This window comes from Sinocyclocheilus grahami, unplaced genomic scaffold (genome assembly GCF_001515645.1).
Source record: "Sinocyclocheilus grahami isolate Dianchi unplaced genomic scaffold, SAMN03320097.WGS_v1.1 scaffold86.1, whole genome shotgun sequence".
Lineage (NCBI taxonomy): Eukaryota > Metazoa > Chordata > Actinopteri > Cypriniformes > Cyprinidae > Sinocyclocheilus > Sinocyclocheilus grahami.
The window spans coordinates 1653027-1673441 of record NW_015505265.1 but is presented as its reverse complement, the minus strand read 5'-3'; the positions used below and the strand labels follow the sequence as shown (position 1 = coordinate 1673441).

The window sequence follows — 20415 nt, the reverse complement described above, 5'->3', positions numbered from 1 at the left end:
GTGTGTTGATCAATGTTTATATATATGAAGCAATCATTTCAGAACTGCTCAATTCATATGGATTACTTTTACGATGTCCTTGTGAACTTTTTGAAGCATAAAAGTTTTGGTGAACAGGACTTTCATTGAAGGGAGAGAAATCTGTCAGATTCCATTCAAAATAACTTTTTTTTTTTTTTTTAGATGTTTTGAAGATGAACAAAAGTATTTTGGGTTTGGAATGACAAGAGAGTGAGTAAATGTTAAACTTATTTTTGGGTAAACTATCCCTTTAATGATAATAAGTTTTAAAAAAAATGTAATAGGAAAGAGTATTTCTAATTAGCATAGGATAATTCTATACTTTGTGCTGGAAAGTTCTTGAACTTATTTTTATAACTTTAAAAAAAAAATAACCTGACAGAAATCAAACTGTTGATAGATCAGACTGTACCATAAAGTATCAAACTGTACATAATTTTAGATTTGGTAATAATACCTTATTTATTGAAAATAATTTTTTGAAAATTACTATATATATATATAATTAGAAAATAACCTGTTTTTTCCTTCTAGAGTGTTTGAACCTTCTGTAATAGTTGCATGTGAGTCCCTCAGTTGTCCTCAGTGATGGATCTCAAAATCATACAGTCATTGTTGGAAAGGGTTCAAATACACAAAAATGCTGGAAAACCAAAGAATTTGTGGGACCTGAAGGATTTTTCTGAAGAACAGCAGGAAGTTTAACTGTCCAGGACAAACAAGGGACTCATGAACAACTATCACTAAACAAACAAAAAACAAAACAGCTGTGGATCATTCAGGTAACAACAGTATTAAGAATCAAGGGGATGTAAACATTTGAACGGGGTCATTTTTATAAATTCAACTATTATTTTCTCTTGTGGACTGAACATCTCTTATTCAGGTCAGTACTAAATAAACAATAACATGCATTTTGTATGCTCCCTCTTATTTTGGTAAAATAATTAACATTTTGCCGATTCTGAAAGGGGGATGTAAACTTTTGACCTCAACTGTAACTCAGCAAATGTGCTTCATGCTAATACATTACCTTTTTATTAAAAATACTTTCATATTCTTAAATGTAGGTACTCATTCCCATGCTTACAGCATCTCTCGACGAATGATACTTATTCTCAGTAATCACCTCAATAATCAGCTAGTTATCCATGTGACTTACACGGCAGTCATTCTCTCATCTCTGAAGGTAACAAAGGCAATGCCCAGCCTCTTCATAGAGATACGGTTCTTCTCTGCATTAAACTCATCTGTCAGTTTCTCCTCCAGTTCACTGTAATACTGCTCTGCATCCACCTGACGAAAATGACAATGACATAAAACATGAGAGATGTGTATCACATCTCCTCGCAGAGCAGTTCATGGCTGGCGGTTGGTGTATGGTGGTCTCCAGTGGCCAACATGAGGAGGTGCAGTTCCAGCCGTTCTATATGTATACAATCTGTACACATACAAATATATCCATTCTGACAACTATAATGACTATGTGAGGGACGTTTACCTGTTCAAAGCCACATAAATCACAGCAGAAGATCTGTGCACAAGGGTGAGTCTTTATCATGATCCTGCCTTCCTTCTGAGCTTTGGTTGTGAAGTACAGCCTTCCTTTCATTGCTTTTCGCCTGTACAGGATATAGTTTTAATAGGGTTTAATATGCAATATTTGCAGACTCAGCTCTATGTCATGCAGCAGATGTGCAAAACGCAAATTACCTTTCTGAGTCCAGCTTCATTAGTTTTTGTACATCAAAGCAGAACCGGATATCAGTGACGGTGCAGCTAGGGTAGGCTTCACTGTTTGGCGATAGAAGAGACAGAAAATTGAATGCCCTCAGTTGTGTTGACATATAATATCAGATATGCTGAAATATGGAGATCAAGCAATAGTTGTAATTCTGTGGATAACAGATCTGTGCTCTTCACTCACTGCAGGTGTTTGGTGATCAGGCCGGGATCAGAGATTTCTCTGGGAATTGAAGTTATCATTAGAGTTCTGACCACCTGCAGTAATAATAAATCAAAAATTAAAGCTAGAAGTGCATTTTTTGAAGAAATACAGTGCTTTACAGCACGGTAGCACTGAAATACAGCCAACAAACGAACAGTGTTGAGGTTTTTTGGTAGAAACTGTTTTTTGGTTTTTCTTTTTTCTTTTCTTTTTTTTTTTGAATGGTGAACACTACATATTTTTAAAAAATAATAATAATAAAGTTTCTTTGTTTGCATATATGGTTCCATGAAGAACCTTTAAAATTCATGGAACCTTTTGACTGCACAAAAGTTTCTTTATAGTGGAAAAAGGTTTTAAAATATACTTCACAGTTTTTTTCACTGAAAGAGTGGGGGAGCTAAAAACGGTTCTTCTATGGCATCTCTGTGAAAATCCACTTCTGGAATCTTCAGTTTTAAGAGTGCAATGAAAGATCATCTATCTTTTATTTAATTTTTAAAGTGAATATCACATTTTTCACTCCATTGTCAAAATCGTAATGTAAAATAATATATATATATATATAATTTAAATAGTTTAAACTGTAGAAGTATTTATTCTTCATATTGTTGCAGTACATTTAATTTTAATTTTTTTAATTTTAAATAGTTAAATTTAAAATAAAATAAAACAAAGTATAAAATACTAGTTGTCCAGTCAGGATGATTTTCATTATTGTTTTACCTTATATAGAATCTATTGAGAAACAGTACAAATAATTACAATTGCAGACAAACACACATCTGAAAGCATTTCTGAAATAAGAAAATTGCTTATTTGTAATGAAAGCACATCACAATTCCCCCCCAAAATCTAATGTATGTAAAAACATGTCTTTATATTTTTATATATAATTTATAAAATTTTATTAGTAATTATTTATTAATAATAATTTTTCTTTAAATTTAGGTTTCCTTTTAAATTTGAATAAAAAATATAATTAGTAAGAAATAATTATTCATAAAATTATATTTATTTATTTATTTTAAAATTCTAAATTATATATAAATATATGAAGCCTATTTTAGACCTGTTAAAAGCACTGTTAAAAGCAGTACCCCTTATGGACCAGAAATGTGGTGTAATAACACATGCGCACGAATACAGCTTTTCACCTACCTTCTCATCATCTCTGTACTCCAGTCGTGAGGAATGATGGGCCATGCACAGTACTGTGATCACAAAATACAGCAGAGCAAAGATGCTGTGCAGCCACAGAAATATATTCCTAATGCACGAAGAAAAGAAAGTTATCAAGATCATGCCAACAACTTCATGAACATGTACATGCACAACAAGGATATATGCTTTTCAGGTCTACATTCATCCTAAAAAACAAACTTACTGTGCGGGGACATTAACCACTGTTGTTCGGCCGAAATTCTGTGGGCTATCTCCTGAAAAGTATAGAAATAAACAACTTCATGCTCTTCTCACATACCAGCATCAAAAATAAAACTCTGAAAGTAATTTGAGGCCTGTGTGGTACAGCGCAAAGTGAATGTGAAATAAAAAACTCGTTACACCTCAATCATTATGCTTTGGGTTTGGTTGCTATGACAAATTTGTAAATGTACCGGTTTATTTCACAAATACAGTGTCAAATTGTTGCATAGAGATCGTCAAAGCAAGTAAGTAAGCGTTAAAACCCCCACCCTGTTTTAACCAGCCGGCCCCAAAGCTGCACCACAAACTGGTCTACCACACATCCACATTTAACACATTTAGAGGACCCCAGTAAACTTCTGCCACCAAGGTCGTATGAAAGTCATATGAAAAGCTTATTGCAGGTCCGAAAACAACAAGAGGTAAAGCCAGTGGCTTTCACAATGCTCTTCTTGTGGCGTGGAAAGTCAAGGCCATACCCATATTTAACTTGGCCCTTCTAACCCTCTATCGTGCCTCCCAACCATCTTCAAACACTGTAGGGTGGTCTGAATTATGCTTTTACACACGTCCACTAATGGAGGGTTAAGACTGAGCTCTTCTACATCTTCAAGAGTTTTCCCAGGCTTTTCATAAACTCATTCATCGACAGGCCCACACGGAATCTGCATCCGCAAATGTTACACATTCTCCCAGCTTTGTGCCTTTTTTAAATTGTAGAACTTTCAGCTACATTTAATACATTTTAGCATGTTAAAATACATTCAGCAGAATTCCCTCCAAGTCAATACAGAAAATGTACATTGCCGTCAAAAGTTTGGGGTCAGTAAGATTTGTTGTTTTTATCTCTTATGTTTACAAAAATACAATAAAAACAGTGGTATACTTAAGTATTATTATAGTTTAAAATTACTGTTTCAATTTTGATACATTTTAAAATATAATTCATTCCTGTGATGGAAAAGCTGAATTTTCAGGAGCCATTTCTCCAGTCTTCAGCCTCACATGATCCTTCAGAAATGATCTAATATGCTGATTTGCTGCTCAAGAAACTGTTCTTATTATTATCAATGTTAAAAACATATTATATTTTGTTGGACACCGGACTTCAGGATTCTTTGAGGAATAGAAAGTTTAAAAGAACAGCATTTATTCAAAATAGAAATCTTACTGACCTCAAACTTTTGAACAGTAGTGAATATATTCACTCTAACACTAACAATCTGTCAAAACTAATTCAAGAGATTATTCTGAAGACTCTTTTTTAGGTGCAAGCACACTGATGAATTAAGATGTAATGTTATTTTAAAGTTTACTGCCTTTTCCTGGATACCAAACGTGTTGTGTCTGTTGTCATGAATCCTTTATGGCTGAGCACTATTAGAGTAAATAGTAACCAAGCAGTTATGGATCTGGTGGAGGTACCGAGGAGGTTCCCAGAGAGGTTGACAGGCAAGATGATGGTGAGCGACAGCAAACACACCACCATCATGAGCAGGATGATGTGACGCTGGAAAGACAGGTACGTGATCGCATCAATGCCACATTTACTGCGGATCTCTTCATCCCTACAGGAAGAATAAGGACAAAAACGTCTATTTAAAAAAAGCCTATTTACAATTGCTTTTTTTATTTGGCAGACACGTTTATCCAAAACCAACTAATATATGCATCAGTATGTGGAAAGAAAGAAAGAAAGAAAGAAAGAAAGAAAGAAAGAAAGAAAGAAAGAAAGAAAGAAAGAAAGAAAGAAAGAAAGAAAATCCTACTTTGGATTTTGGCATCTTCTGTTATTGCGGTTCAACCAACATGCAGAACCAAACAAAACAAAACAAAACAAAGCGAAACGAAACGCAACGCAACGCAAAACACAACACAACACAACACAAAGCAAAGCAAAACAAAAAACACAACAAAGCAAAGCAAAGCAAAACAAAACAAAGCAAAACAAAAAGCAAAGCAAAACAAAACAAAAAACACAAACCAAACAAAAAACAAAACAAAACAGTCTCTCATGACATGGTCAATAAATCTCTTAAAATATCAGATAATTTGTCCTTTTTACAAAGGTTGTAAAAAGCCATGTGTTGCAAGTCTCTAAAGGCCCGTTCACACCAAGCACGATAACTATAAAGATAACGATAACGATATAGTTCTAAAAATCGTTCTCAATATTAAAGAATAGCATAGTTCACACCACAACTATAACGATAACGATACAAAGGAACGATATCGTTGTGATCACTTTCAAAACGATTTTTTTCCAGTTGATGAACGATAAAACACTGACAGCCAATCAGAATCCATCCTGCTGTAACAAGCTCAAGAATTTAAAGAGGCAGACGCGCGTGCGCTTAACAGACGATATCGTTCGCTGGTGTGGACGCTAATATCGTTATCTTTATAGTTATCGTTCTTGGTGTGAACGGGGCTTAATCGTTATTTATGAATTAATAATTCATGATATTTGTAAAACATACTTTTTATTAATATTTTTTTGGAAAATAATGTTTTTTTTTTCTCACATAGAAAATGTTTTCATACTTTTATTACTTGATGGTTCCAGTACACCACATGACATTTTAGAATTAGTAAATTGAGGCTTTTCTTGAAAATCAGACTACTTCAAATGTTTGCGGTCAGTATGCTTTCTATTCATCAAAGAATTCTGAAAAAATTTATCACAATTTCCACAAAAAACATTCAACAGCTGTTTCCAACATTATAATAATAATAAATGTTTCTTTAGCACCAAATCAGCATATTAAAGTGATTTCTGAAGGATCATTTGATGCTGAAGAATGGAGTAATGGCTGCTAAAAATTCAGCTTTGCCATCACAAGAATAAATCATATTTTTACAATGTTTCAAAATAGAAAACAGTTGTTTTAAGTTGTAATAATATTTTAAAATTAAAAAAAAAAGTTTTTACTGTATTTCTGATACATGATTAACATAAAAGAAAAGCATTTAGAAATCTCACCGACCCCAAACGTTTGAATGGTAGTGTATATTCAAGTTTTTCAAAACCACATGAAACCAACATGAAAACAAACATGTGGCACACGTTTCTTTCTTTCCTTGTAAAAGATTTTTCTTTTTTTTTAATCGTGAACATATTATTGACCCATGTGCATTCTCTAGGAATCAAACCTATGACTATGGTTTTGCTAGATCTGCACTAGTTGTACTAAACAGCAAACACAATCTCTTTGAGAGTTTTCAGAGTGTTTCCAATGAATTATTGACTTCGGTCAATAATATATATGTGTCGGCCTTTTTAAAAGACCACACAAATATATGAGGGCATTGGGGACTATTATGATTACAAGGAGCCCTCATACACACACAAACACACACACACCCCTCCGTCCTCGCCTCACACAGAGCGAGGAAATTCTCAGCGTGGCCTCTCGGTCGCCGAGGAGTTCAAGAAGCTTTTAAGGGAACCAGCTAAATATGGCACCAACATGCCATTTGAGTCGTCCAAATAACATCTCTGCAACCGTGGAGACAGACTAGCGGCTGGTTTATGGTTCTGAAAGGCCTTTGAGCGTGCCCAGACGTTAGACGTGCTGGTCCACCTTCACCCTGTGTTTCCCCTTCTTAATGAGATATAACATGAGCAAACAGGACGCTGGCTGATGACATCACCATGCACTTCTTGCACACTTACTTCATGTGGTACAGAGATGTGAGCCAGGAACAGAAGCCCTATAAAGAGAGGGAGGGAAGACAACGGTGTCATAAAAAGGTCTGGCATATAAAAAAAGAGAGCGTCTGGCTAGCTTAGCATCTGTCAGAATCATTTGTCCTTTAAGTGAATGCGGATAGCGTAACAAGTGGAAAAAGCCATGCGAATGCATGCAATATCTTTAACGTGGCTGTGATGTCTTGAACTGTCATTGCACATAAAACACAAGGAGACAGAGTGAGGTCAGAATATAAACAGACAGATAGTGTGCATAAAAGAAAATAGCGTCTAAGTGCACAGGCTATTTTATATGACATCAGCTCTGGGGCGACGCTCCGTAATAACCCACGTCGACAGATTGAACTTTGTGTGTGCCTCTGTATGTCTTTACGTTTCAGTGGTAGTAAATTTGCATCACTGTGAATGAATATGACATTAAAAACACAATCTATTAGTTGTACTCATGCTTTTATTTGTTTCTAGGCAGGGGTGTCGTTGATAACGACAAGGCCCTGTGGGTTTTTGCACTGCCAAATGTTGTAAATTCTAGCAAAGATCCTGTTTCTGCATGATCAAATATTTCTTAAATGTCTGTGATGCTGTCTGTCTCTTTCTTCTCTTTTACAAAAGGTTCTCACCATGTCCTTGGTCTCTGAGTCTGATGGGCTGGATTCTGACGGGGTTTTCTCTTTCTCACTTTGTTCTCCATAGAATAGTGATGTCAAGCTATAGAACAAAGACAAACAATAAAAATGACAGGTAACACTTAAACAACTAAATATTTCACACACTGTTAGAAAACTCTATTATACTAGACTGGGGCAAGTTATCAGGTTTACTACATATTTTTCAAGATGGGTATATTTTGGATTATTAGAAAATATTATGAATACTTTAAATGTTAATATCAAATATTAATAATATTAAATCTTTCTCATAATGTACTAACCCTTGGCTACAAAAAAGCTATTGAATATTTTCCATAACTGCCCAAGAAAAAGATACGAGTTAATTTAACTCACACAATAACATTGTTTGAAATATAAACTTCCATCGAAATTCAAAAGCCAAGTTCTATATTTCTGTATTAATATATTATACAGTAGGCTATTTAATAGCTTTTCAGCAAAAATAAAAAGTAGAGCAACTGGACCACATTCAGTTCACTCAACCACCACACAGTTGTTCAATTATTTACATCTTAATGCATTCTTCAAACAATCAACAGTTCTGAGATGATACCTGTCATTTTCCATAAGCAGAGCCAGGCGGCCGTAGTCCCACGCTGCCTTCCTCAAACAGGAGAAGATCAGAAGCAGGAACTAAAACACAGAGACACCAAACCAGTTATATCAGCATACATATTGTGTTTTAAAGTGGCCTTAATAAAAAATTTTTTAAAAGTAATTTACAGGGAAACTGTTAGTAAATGATGTGCACAGTGAACCTGATCTCATATAGAGAATGTGAATAATCCAGATTATAGTCACTGCGACACTTTAAATGTGTCAAAGCTATTGATATAAATAGAGTAAGAACTATTTATGTAAGCAAGCACTCACTAGACCCCTGGCCAGCAGTAATAATTAGCCATTTCTTTGTCCGGAGAGAGACAATGTAATTAAGTATTAAATTATATTTAATATGAAACGTAGTGCAGTAAAAAGTACAATATTATGCTTTGGAATGTTGTGAAGTAAAGTTTTCTAAAGAAAAACACAAAGTACAGACACCTGAAAATTATTTTTCAGCAGAGTAAAAATACTTCACTACTGTCCGCCTCTGCAAAGGTGTAGCTATACCTTTTGAAAAGGTATCAAATGAAGTACAGAGTATTTAACTAAAAAGACCATCAGGTCTTCATTTATCTATCTATTTATCTATCTATCTCTAGAAAAGCCTAGCAACTAGCCTAGGAAATGCTAACAAACAACATGTTAAATCATGCTAGCAACATGTTAAAAAACATGCTAGCAACAACTAAAACATATTAGCTATGTGCTAAAAACATATTTGCTTTTTCAAACATTTAAGGCTTTCTCAAGCCAACATAAAAGTTTGTCCTAACAAATTTACTCTCTAGTTTTGTTATGGCACAGTGAAAATAAATTCATGAAATAAATCCCATCATTATAACAAGATCATATAAATTAAATCAATTCAGTCTCAACAATTTTTTTTTGTCTGCTTGCAGGTTTAATATTTTATCAGTACTATTAAAAATTAGAGCTGTCGATAAATTAAAAATGTTCATTAAATTAATAATATGCGGATGAATTGATTGAATTACAGTTACTCATATATCAATATTTGCAGAGAAAAGCCACCAAATAAAGATGAATCAAACACATTACATTATTGTGGCAGATGAGTAAATCTTTAGAAGAATAGTTTGACTAACTTAAAGTCAGGCAATTAGCTTATTTCATATTCTAGCTTGTCGTCATCTTGACAAATGTTTTCATTTGTCACACTTCTGACATGACTAGATCAGAAATTGGAATATGAATATACAAGGTCCAAGATCCCAAACAAATACTAATTACTAATCATCATTATGGCATATTAAGACAACCTTATAATGTGAATTATATAATATATTATTACTGTAATGTTAGCATCATTCTGCTGTTCATTCACAGTCTGAATACAGTAATTTATTTTTTTAAATAATACTCTTTAATCCTGTAAATTCCTGGTAATTTTTTACAGTGTGATCTACAGTCCACAGCAATCAGTTTTGCAATTGGGTTTGTCAGTCTGGTCATGGCTTTGTTTTAGAGAGTGAGAGGCCACTCCAGATCATTTTGTGCTGGTATCAGGTCACAGTCTCCTGTATCCTGTACACAAACTTCCTCCTTCTTCCCCCAGTCAAACAGTCATACGATAACTAACTTCACCACTACAACACACATGCCACCCAGCATCTGGCTCTTGTATATACAGACGCGAATAATACAATTTGGAATGGAACTTCCAGTTCACAGAATATACACTGCTCAAAAGAATTAAAAGAACGCTTTGAACATCAGATCTCAATGGGGAAAAATATCATGCTGGATATCTATACTGATATGGACTGGGTAATGTGTTAGGAACGAAAGGATGCCACATCGTTTGATGGAAATGAAAATTATCAACCTACAGAGGGCTGAATTCAAAGACACCCCAAAAATCAAAGTGAAAAAATTATGCAGCAGGCTAGTCCATTTTGCTGAAATTTCATTGCAGCAACTCAAAATGGTACTCAGTAGTATGTATGGCCCCCACGTGCTTGTATGCATGCCTGACAATGTCAGAGCATGCTCCTAATGAGACGATGGATGGTGTCCTGGGGTATTTCCTCGCAGATCTGGACCATCAGTGAGCTTCTGGACAGTCTGAGGTGCAACCTGGTGGCATCGGATGGACCGAAACATAATGTCCAAGAGGTGTTCTATTGGATTTGGTAAGGCGAGCGTGGGGGCCATTCAATGGTATCAATTCCTTTATCCTCCAGGAACTGCCTGCATACTCTCGCCACATGAAGCCGGGCATTGTCTTGCACCAGGAGGAACCCAGAATCCACTGCACCAGCGTAGGGTCTGACAATGGGTCCAGACAATGGGCTGGGCTCTGGGTCTGGCTGTGCTCTGGATCGGGGTAGACTCCCTCCAGCACAATCTGGTGGTGTCTGGAAGGTCGACGGGGCGGTAGTAGTTGGCCCCGATCCAGAACATGGAGTTCAGCGCAGCGTCGTCAAACGAGCTGGCTGAACTCCACAGCATACTTCAAGAGGGAAAGGTCCTTGTGGGCGAGGGAGGTAAACTTGACAGTGAGGGAATGCATGGAGAAGGGAATCCATGGAGGGGAAACACGTTGTTAAACAGTTTGTGGGTCCGGTCTTCTGTCACGATACACTGCCGGAAGGAACAAAGGAGCCGTGGATAAATTAAACTGATTTATTCAATCCAACACACAGAGTAAATCCACACTTGGAAGGGAAGGAAGACACACGTACACAACTGGTAGATCCGACAAACACAGACTGAACAGACTGGGGCTTAAATACACGGGATAATGAGGGAATTGGGAGGAACACAGGTGAACAGAATGACTAATTAGACAGACAACAAGGACAGGAACAGGAACGACCAAATAAGGGCACATGAGGGAGCAACTGGGTCACGGGGAGCACATGGGGAACAAAACACAAAGATAGTCCAATCCTGACAATGGCAGTCAGGGTGCCATGGTCTAGCCTGTAGAGGTCTGTGCGTCCCTCCATGGATATGCCTCGCCAGACCATCACTGACCCACCACCAGACCGGTCATGCTGAATGATGTTACAGGCAGCATAACGTTCTCCACGGCTTCTCCAGACCCTTTCACATTTGTCACATGTGCTCAGGGTGAACCTGCTCTCATCTGTGAAAAGCAAAGGGGGCCAATGGCGGTCCTACCAATTCTGGTGTTCAATGGCAAATGCCAATCGAGCGCCACGGTGCTGGGCAGTGAGTACAGGGCCCACTAGAGGACATTGGGCCCTCAGGCCACCCTCATGAAGTCTGTTTCTGATCGTTTTGTCAGAGACATTCACACCAGTGGCCTGCTGGAGGTCATTTTGTAGGGCTCTGGCAGTGCTCATCCTGTTCCTCCTTGCACAAAGGAGCAGATACCGGTCCTGCTGATGGGTTAAGGACCTTCTACGGCCCTGTCCAGCTCTCCTAGAGTAACTGCGTGTCTCCTGGAATCTCCTCCATGCTCTTGACACTGTGCTGGGAGACACAGCAAACCTTCTGGCAATGGTACGTATTGATGTGCCATCCTGGAGGAGTTGGACTGCCTGTGCAACTTCTGTAGGGCTCAGGTATCGCCTCATGCTACCAGTAGTGACACTGTCCCTATAGTCAAATGCAAAACTAGTGAAAAACAGTCAGAAAAGATGAGTAGAGAAAAAATGTCAGTGGCCTCCACCTGTAAAAGGTGTTGTTACTCATTGTTGCCCATCTAGTGCACCTGTTGTTAATTTCATTAACATCAAAGCAGCTGAAACTGATTAACAACCCCCTCTGCTACTTAACTGACCAGATCAATATCCCAGGAGTTTAATTGACTTGATGCTGTACTGATTAAAAAGTGTTCTTTAAATTGTTTGAGCAGTGTATATGACTCATACAGCATACTACAATTTAGACAACATTTCAAGTCCATTGTTAATTTTATTTTTCAAAACAATTTTCTTTAGAAATATTATACAATTTAAAACAAAAACAATCCAATCCAATAATTTTATATTAAATATAAAAATTTGAATATCTTTACATTTAGCTAACAGTTATAAATACATAGCTCTTAAAATACAGTGATATTACTCAAGTAATATCAAACCATGTTTACATTGCAATATATGGTCACAAAGCAAGGCCAGACACAACAGGTAAGTGCAACACAGGATGGTTTATTGACTGGGTAAGTGGATGACCGGAATAGGTGAGTTAAAGGCAGGTGAATGTCAACACAGTGAATGGTTCCAGGGGGCTTATCGGAGTTCTGATGGAGAGGATCGTAAGCCGGTTACGTTGGAGATCGTGGAGCCGTTTCCACAGAGTCATTGGAGGATCGTGGGAGGAACAGCAGGTAATTCGTTCTAGGAGAATTTGGCAGAGAGAGAGTCCAGAGTAGTTCATAGAAATGAACGGTAGACCAGACCGTGAGTGACTGTGCTGTGTGTGTATTTGTAGTGTGGCTTGATTGGTGACAGCAGGTGCGGGTGATCAGAACTCAGGTGCCTGTGATCGGGTAATTATCCTAGATGGTGACTGAAGTGACTGTGATGAATCCCTGACAATATAAAGCTTGGTATCTAAATAGGGTTGTACAGCAAGCAACCAGTATGAAAAATATTGTTGATAGAAAATAATGCAACATCCCACATAATTCACTACTTTACTACTGTCAGCTCAAACAAATAACCATTAGCACCCAAGGACGCTGCACTGTCGCTGACAAAGATGAGTTCTTCCAGTCGGACAGATGGTGCATAGATGGCTCTTTTGTTTTATAGTCTGACTCCCATCTTCTGGCCATAGGTTAGGGGAAAAAAACAAAAACAGCCTATGCAGCACACATTCTGTCACAGGTTAAGGAATCATTAATATTACAAGTAAACAATCGCTTCCGCAAAAACGTGCATACACATGGTATACTATATAATGCTGTACAACACATAAATAAACAAAATGCCGTACTAAAATACATTATTTAACATTATTTCACCAATAATATAAACCGTAATATTGAAGTAATGGGAGATAAACTATGTCATATTCCTCCAAATTAAGGGTCATCTCACTCTAATAGGTGTTTGTTTGTAGTTTACTTGAAAAGACAACGAATAACAGAAGAAACACATAAGTGTCTGTAGTCCCATGGCTGTGGGGTGAGCAGCTGGAGATGCAAAGAGCTAAAGCCACCTGCACTCCTGATGAAATGCTGAAAAATGACACAAAGACACCTCTCATGCAGCAGAGAGTCACTGGGTGTAAACCCAACCAGAGCTTTCTGGTTCAGTACAAACAGACACTTCAATGCTGCTCACAATCGCAAGGCAGTGCAAAGGAAATCATGATGTTCTTCACACTAAACTCAACATATGCTGAAGTTTGAAAATAGCAAAAATAAAAATCACAATCATAAAAAAATATAAATGTATCAGGATCATTCTCTGAAAACATTTGTGACAAAAAGTGTTTTTTTAGCATATGTAAAATAGATACAGTGTATATGTGTATCCATAATGGAGTCATACTACAATACAATCTTAAAAACAAAAAAAATTACAAAGATAAAAAAAAAATAGATTGAGTTTGAATTTAAGAAAATGTTTTATTTTGCTCATGTCCACAAATGTCTGTCTACTACTGAGCGAACAACCTAATGAACAACTAAAAATATGTTTATCACAACACCATGCAGCCAGAATCATATGATATTTTCTTCTGTGGTGGACATTTTGAACACATTATTGTAAGTGGTTTTGTCCTCTTGATCTTTTCTCAGAGAACTTTGTTGAGAAATTTCCCCAAAAGGGTGGTACAAAAAAATTGCATACGCCAGTGCCATGTTGATACGTGATCCACAAAATATTAGATTATCTTGTATTGTTTTTTGTGTTTTTTTAACATTTATTTATATATATATATATGATGCCTTTGGGCCCGAAATTCAATATTAGATTGCCCTGACTTCTGAACCACAAGAATCAACTACAGTGCTTGTCCACACAGTAAAACCATTTGTCAGCTGAAGTCCCATTACCTGCTTGAGCAAGCACATGAACTTGGAGTATGTATGAAAAAAGGAGAAAGACCTGAGACAGCAAAAGGCAAGACATAAATAATACTGTGAACTCGAATCAACTCATTTAATGAAAGATAAAAGTGTCATGCCCCCATGAAACGACTAACGATTACCTTTGATAAAACAATATCAGAGTCTGATGGCTCTAGCGGGGAGATCAGTGAGTCATGATTCAACATGCTTTTATCTTCACAGTACTTCTTGTTTGTGTTGTGCATGCATCTCTTACTGCAAAGTCACTGAATGTAGGTTACATTTCTGTTTCCTCCAAATCAGCTCTCAGATCCTGAGGGCTCCTGAGTACAAATGAGTCACAGCGTCATATTTCAGAATGAATTCTTATTGCAATCGCTCTATGCGTTTTGGAAGTAATCTTGCTTCCCAAATAGAGAGGTGCAGGCTACTGCTATAACAGCTTTCTTGTGGTTTTTATTTGAGAAAAAAATTTACAAATACATTTATAGCTTATTCAAGATTATTAAGCAATTATTAAGCAAATTAAGCAATTATTAATAAGCAATGAAGCATTCTAAATTTTTAGAACAAAATATTTACAATTTATAATATATATATATATAGTGAAATATTATTACAATTTCAAATATTGCTGCAAAACTGAATTTTAATTCAATTTTTTAATTTTAAATAAATGCTGATCTTTTTATTTACATAAGAATTCTGAAAAAAGTATCACAGATTACAAAAACATAAATAATAAAAATAAGCACCACATCTGTATCCAACACTAACAATAAATCAGCATTAGAGTGATTTCTGAAGGATCAAATTCAGCTTTATATCACAGGAATAAATTATATTCTATTTTTATTTTATATAGTATACTAAAATAGAAACTGTTACTTTAAATTGTATAATATTTCACAATTTTACCTTTTTTCTGTATTTTTGATCAAATAAAAGCAGCCTTGATGAGCATAAGAAACTTCTTTGATAGATAAAAATTGATAAAAATGACTAATATACGTACATATTTGTGTGTGTGTTAACATGAAATATTAATAAAAAAATATTCTAATCTACGTATGTTTTCTTTCAATAATCAATTTTTAAATAAGAATGTATATATTAATTCAATTTAACTGTATTTTTGAATACATTTTTAGATTTAAAATGTCTAATTTCATCACTGACTTACTGAAAATCCCTGCTAGGCAGGAAATATCGCATTACTTTTCCCACTCATACTTCAGACGGGAATCCCTTGGCTTGATTCGCTGTGACTGAACGGATAGATTAGCCTCAGAATATCTAGGGAGCATCCTGCCAAGATGAAAGAAGCCCTCCTCTAGACACCCCACCATCCACAACTCACATTCTCATCAATCTAGAGATCATAAAGCCCACAGTCCTGGAGCAGACTTGGTGACATAATACATTTACTACATGACAAAGCCTTGCTGCAATTAAATATGCTCATTAGATAAGAACAACCTGTTATGCAATGAGGAATAAGAGTGGCAGATAACAATTATAGTAGATTTGAATGATTGTAGTATAGCAATAATAGTTTTTTTAGGGTCTTCAAGGTGTTCTGAGTGTTTGTAGCATGTTTCTAAGCAGTTGCTAGGTTGCTTACTGATGGCTTCTATAGCCTACTGTGTGTCCGTGTCCACAGCACAAATGCTGCTGAGCATCAGTGTTTAAAGCCATGTTACAATTCACAGGGCCCCTACGCAGTTTCACAGCTCCCTACAAACTCAGCATGGGGTGTCTGCAGAAGTTCACTTCACTTGATAATGTGTTCCTTTGGAATGCCCTGCTACATCATCAAACACAGATGACACTTGAATCACACAGATTCTAGGTGTCCAATATGTAAATTATTGTAAAATGCATAATACTTGAAAGCCTGATAAGTAACAGTTGTGATGTATAATGTCAAAATAAGTGTGATATGGTTCATTTAAAATATGCATGTGTGTTCTTACCATATGTAGTGCACTTTATACTTGCCTACAACTGCCAACACTCTAAAAAATGCTGGGTTGTTTTTACCCAACGTTGGGTTAAAACAACCCAGCATTTTTTAGAGTGTAGCAACACTCCTAAGGTGAATTAAACTTCTTATACTGTACATTTGACTCGATATCGAAGTACATATGTTCCCTATGTCATGTGCTGTGCTTTTCATTACATTCCCTATACAATTTGGAATCTCACTTATGCTGGGTGCAATCAGTGTAAACAGGTGTGTGCAATTCGTGCTGAGTGCAATCAGTGCAATGCATGATGGGAAATGTAGTCCGGGGTGATGTGCAACAGTGTGTAGTGCGAGAGTCAATGAATTGGAAAGTTCATGGACCGGATTCGTGACAATTTGAGTATTCAAATATTACACTCTTAAGAATGCTGGGTTAAATACAACCCAGTGCTGGGTAAAGTAAGGACAAACCCAGCAATTGGGTTGTTTTGACCCAGCGGTTTGGTTAAATGTTTAACCCAACCTTCTGGGTAGTAACCCAACCGCTGGGTCAAAAAAAACCAATTGCTGGGTTTGTCCCTATTTTACCCAGAACTGGTTTGTATTTAACCCAGCATTTTTTAGAGTGTATGAAGTCCACTTTGGAGGGCACTATTGGACCCTAAAACTTATGGTTGGAATTTTTTCAAAATACCCCTAGGAGTTTTCAGCAGTAATACCAGGACCGTTTCTAGGCATACATGTCTGTTAAATAGATGTCTTCTCTGCTAAGTTCGGTACTTTGAGTTCAGTTTCATTAGATGTGTTTATGCTGCCTTTATGTGCAATCAGAAATTTCTGAAATTGTAATTACGAGTTTACCAAGTGCTTTGCTGTCGGAATGAAAAGGAATCATGGAGGACGTCTTATTCATGAGTTCATTCTTGCCCACTTACTGTGGAAATCCTATAAATAAAGTCAAAATGTATAGGAAATACTTTGTCAATATCCATTGGCTAAATATCAATATTTTTAATAAAATACCAATATTTTAACCAAAATGTAATGTCCTATTCATTGGCATCCATTCAGCTTGCTGACAATGCTGGAATTTTGGTCAAATATGCTGTTTTCACTGTGTACTATACACACAATTTGTGTCGAATGGTTATTTATATATGTAAATACAGTACACATGACTGAAATGACAAGAGAAAGCAATGCAAATCAATAGCTATGTTTCTCTCCTCCGCCATGTTTCAAGTTTATGGCCTGGCCAGGTTGAAGACTTTGGGTATCAAAGGCCTTGTCCACACTAACACGTTTTCATTTGAAAACGCATCTTTTTCTCTCCGTTTTGCCCTTTCGTCCACACTGAGATGGCATTTATGTCAAGGAAGCTTTGTCAAGGAGCTTTCTAAAAATGCTCTCCAAAGTGGATACATTTGAAAATGCCGTTTTTTACATTGTAGTGTGGACTGTGAAAACGGTAGGATTTTGAAATGATGATGCATGTTCAGTCATGTGACACATATTGTACCAATAGATATCTTTGTTTATACCAGTATTGTGCCTGTTATGTGCTATTCACATTCACACTATTGCTACGAATGTGTTACTTTATACACTCTTCATATCACAGTCCTGCAAAGATGACAGAAATGTACTTGCGTTTGCTGCAAAACATGAGGGCAGTTGCATTTTAGAGCAGACATACAATCGTGAGTGAGCGCAACCTGAACGCGTTAGTGAATGGTGAGATATTTTCCTGAATAAAATGATCCTGCCAGAAGAATTGCATAAAAATGTATCATGTCGGTTCCGTCTGTATCGTCTCAGTGAGCTTTTTTGTTGATTTAAGCATGCGTAGTAAAGCGAATTTAACGGGGTTTTTTTTGGAAAATGCTCGAAAACGCTAGTGTGGACATATGTGGATATATATTTAAAACAAAAACGCCATTTTCAAATGTATCTAGATTCATGTAGATGCAGCTAAAATTAGTTTCATAGTTGTAAATACGCGGTTAAACTCCAAAACTAGTAGGCCTATTTACAATAATTCTGATTTGTTAATTGATTAGTCCCACCCGTTCCTTGCTTTCAGCATAAGAAAAGATGGTGATCAGAAATACAAATATTTGATGCAGGATATATTGAAATTACATATTTTTAAATGAATGACAGGTCTGTAAAATAACTATACACAAGGATTTCACTTAGGGTGCCAAAATGGCCCTGCGTAACTGATGCTTGCCTAAGCAAACCATGCTAATTATGGTTTCCCATCGTCCCATTCTATTATCTTTTTGAGTGATGCACATTTATATAGATTGTCTTATTGCATAAACTGTGCAGTGGTGATTATTTCAGTATGTTCTCTATGTTCTATTAAGATCTATTCTTGACAGAAAGGATGTGAGTCATGAATGCAGTAATGTGACATCAAAGCAGCAATCTGGCTTATCACTCACTCTTTCACACACACACACACACACACACACACACACACACACACACATGCAAGCTGCATCAGCCAAGCCAATATTACGGGTAAAGGAAGTCATTTTTTTGATGATGCAATAGCCTACTTTCTTCTAACCAAGCTTAATTTGAACAACTATATGTAAGCCATTCATAGGTTGATTAGATAGCGTGGCTGTTTGACAACCAATAGCAAATATGGGGAGTCTTCTGGAAACCAGTTTTAAAATAATGTCTTTTTTTTTCCTCGTTGGAATCACTTTGGGAATTATTTGTTTCCTACTGATGAACAAAAAAAACATTGCCAGACAATTAGAATCCACCCAACTTTAAAAAGCTAAGCATTTAAAACAACAGATGACATAGCTGCATCATATGAACCAAAGTCTCTTTATGGTAAGTTTCACTCAACAGCTATCTTTGAAACACCTCTTGGGCATCTATTTCAGTCATGCAGCTATAGCGTATAACTCTTTGAATGGGGAAACATTAAATCCTCAAAAGCTGTTCACCAAACTTACGATAAAATTTCATCCTTGAAATCACCAATGAAATCTGACAACAACTGTCTAATAAATGTTGTTTCTTATGCTCAAACAGCATAAAAAAAGCTTATTTTCCAGGCTAGACCATCCAACTAGCCCCCGCATGTGCAGTCCTAAGTGTGAGTTTCTAACATCATCTGCAGTGATGCAATGTCTTTGCCAATTAGCAATTAGCTCTTTTTTTCAGAAGGCGGGACTTGCCCTTTTTCCCATTCATAGTAATAGAAGTGCACCATCTTTGTGTTTTTGAAGTCTTTGACCAAGCTCTATAGGATGTTGGCCCTGCAGGAGCAGGTTTGGACACCACTGCCATAAGCTACAAACAAATCAGCCCCTGTGGTTTGTTTTTACCTATAAATCCGGGGAAAATGGGAATTTGGTACAAGGAGTGAAAAGAACTGCTTGGTCTACTTAAAGGGGTCTTATTATGCTCTTTTACAAAGTCTTGATTTTGTTTTGGGGGTGTACTAGAACATGCTCTCATGCTTGGTGGTTCGAAAAACGCATTATTTTTCCACATAATTTACATTATTACAATACCTTTCTCCCCAGCCTGGGACAAACGGCTCGATTAGTTCCGGCTTTGATGAAGGTCCACCTTCCGAAAAACAAAATGTGTTGTGATTGGTTAGTTGTCCCAGTGCGTTGTGATTGGCGAACAGCTTAGATGGTGTTTCAGTACTGGCGTGGCCCTTGCTCCGTCTTTCAACAAAAGCTTTTGGGAATCCGGCACTTCTCACTCGTGATGTGGAAGCTGTCCTCAGTAAAATGCGCAGCACACAATAGCAAATTGGGGTTATAATGCTCAGGAACAGAGTTAAAAAATAAATTGCAACCACTGTTTCCTGACATCATCTTCTTCGGAAAGCCAAAACAAAGACGTTGGGGCACGGAGGTGAAAAAACAGCGTTTCAGGCGGTCGCATTCAAATACATTATTTTCTATGAGTGTAGGCACACCGTTCGGCGTCTGTCCGCGGCGCCCAGCTACGTCGTGTTATACTTGTAAGAATTGTTCTAGACCAGCAGTTCTCAAT

The 20415-nt window shown here is 36.7% G+C and overlaps 1 protein-coding gene across 1 annotated transcript in view; it reads right to left on the bottom strand.

Annotated features, from left to right (window-relative positions):
* The window catches only part of LOC107586879 (calcium permeable stress-gated cation channel 1-like), a 38368-nt gene that overhangs the window by 11525 nt on the left and 6428 nt on the right, over positions 1–20415 (bottom strand). Inside the window, exons 2-12 of the mRNA XM_016274426.1 lie at positions 11593–11992; positions 8334–8413; positions 7730–7817; positions 7074–7111; positions 4823–4965; positions 3357–3408; positions 3131–3239; positions 1949–2022; positions 1735–1815; positions 1523–1643; positions 1184–1317 (exon numbers count right to left, since the gene is read on the bottom strand). Of these exons, the coding sequence (XP_016129912.1) occupies positions 1184–1317; positions 1523–1643; positions 1735–1815; positions 1949–2022; positions 3131–3239; positions 3357–3408; positions 4823–4965; positions 7074–7111; positions 7730–7817; positions 8334–8413; positions 11593–11992 (1320 nt within the window). The remainder of the gene's footprint in view (positions 1–1183; positions 1318–1522; positions 1644–1734; positions 1816–1948; positions 2023–3130; positions 3240–3356; positions 3409–4822; positions 4966–7073; positions 7112–7729; positions 7818–8333; positions 8414–11592; positions 11993–20415) is intronic.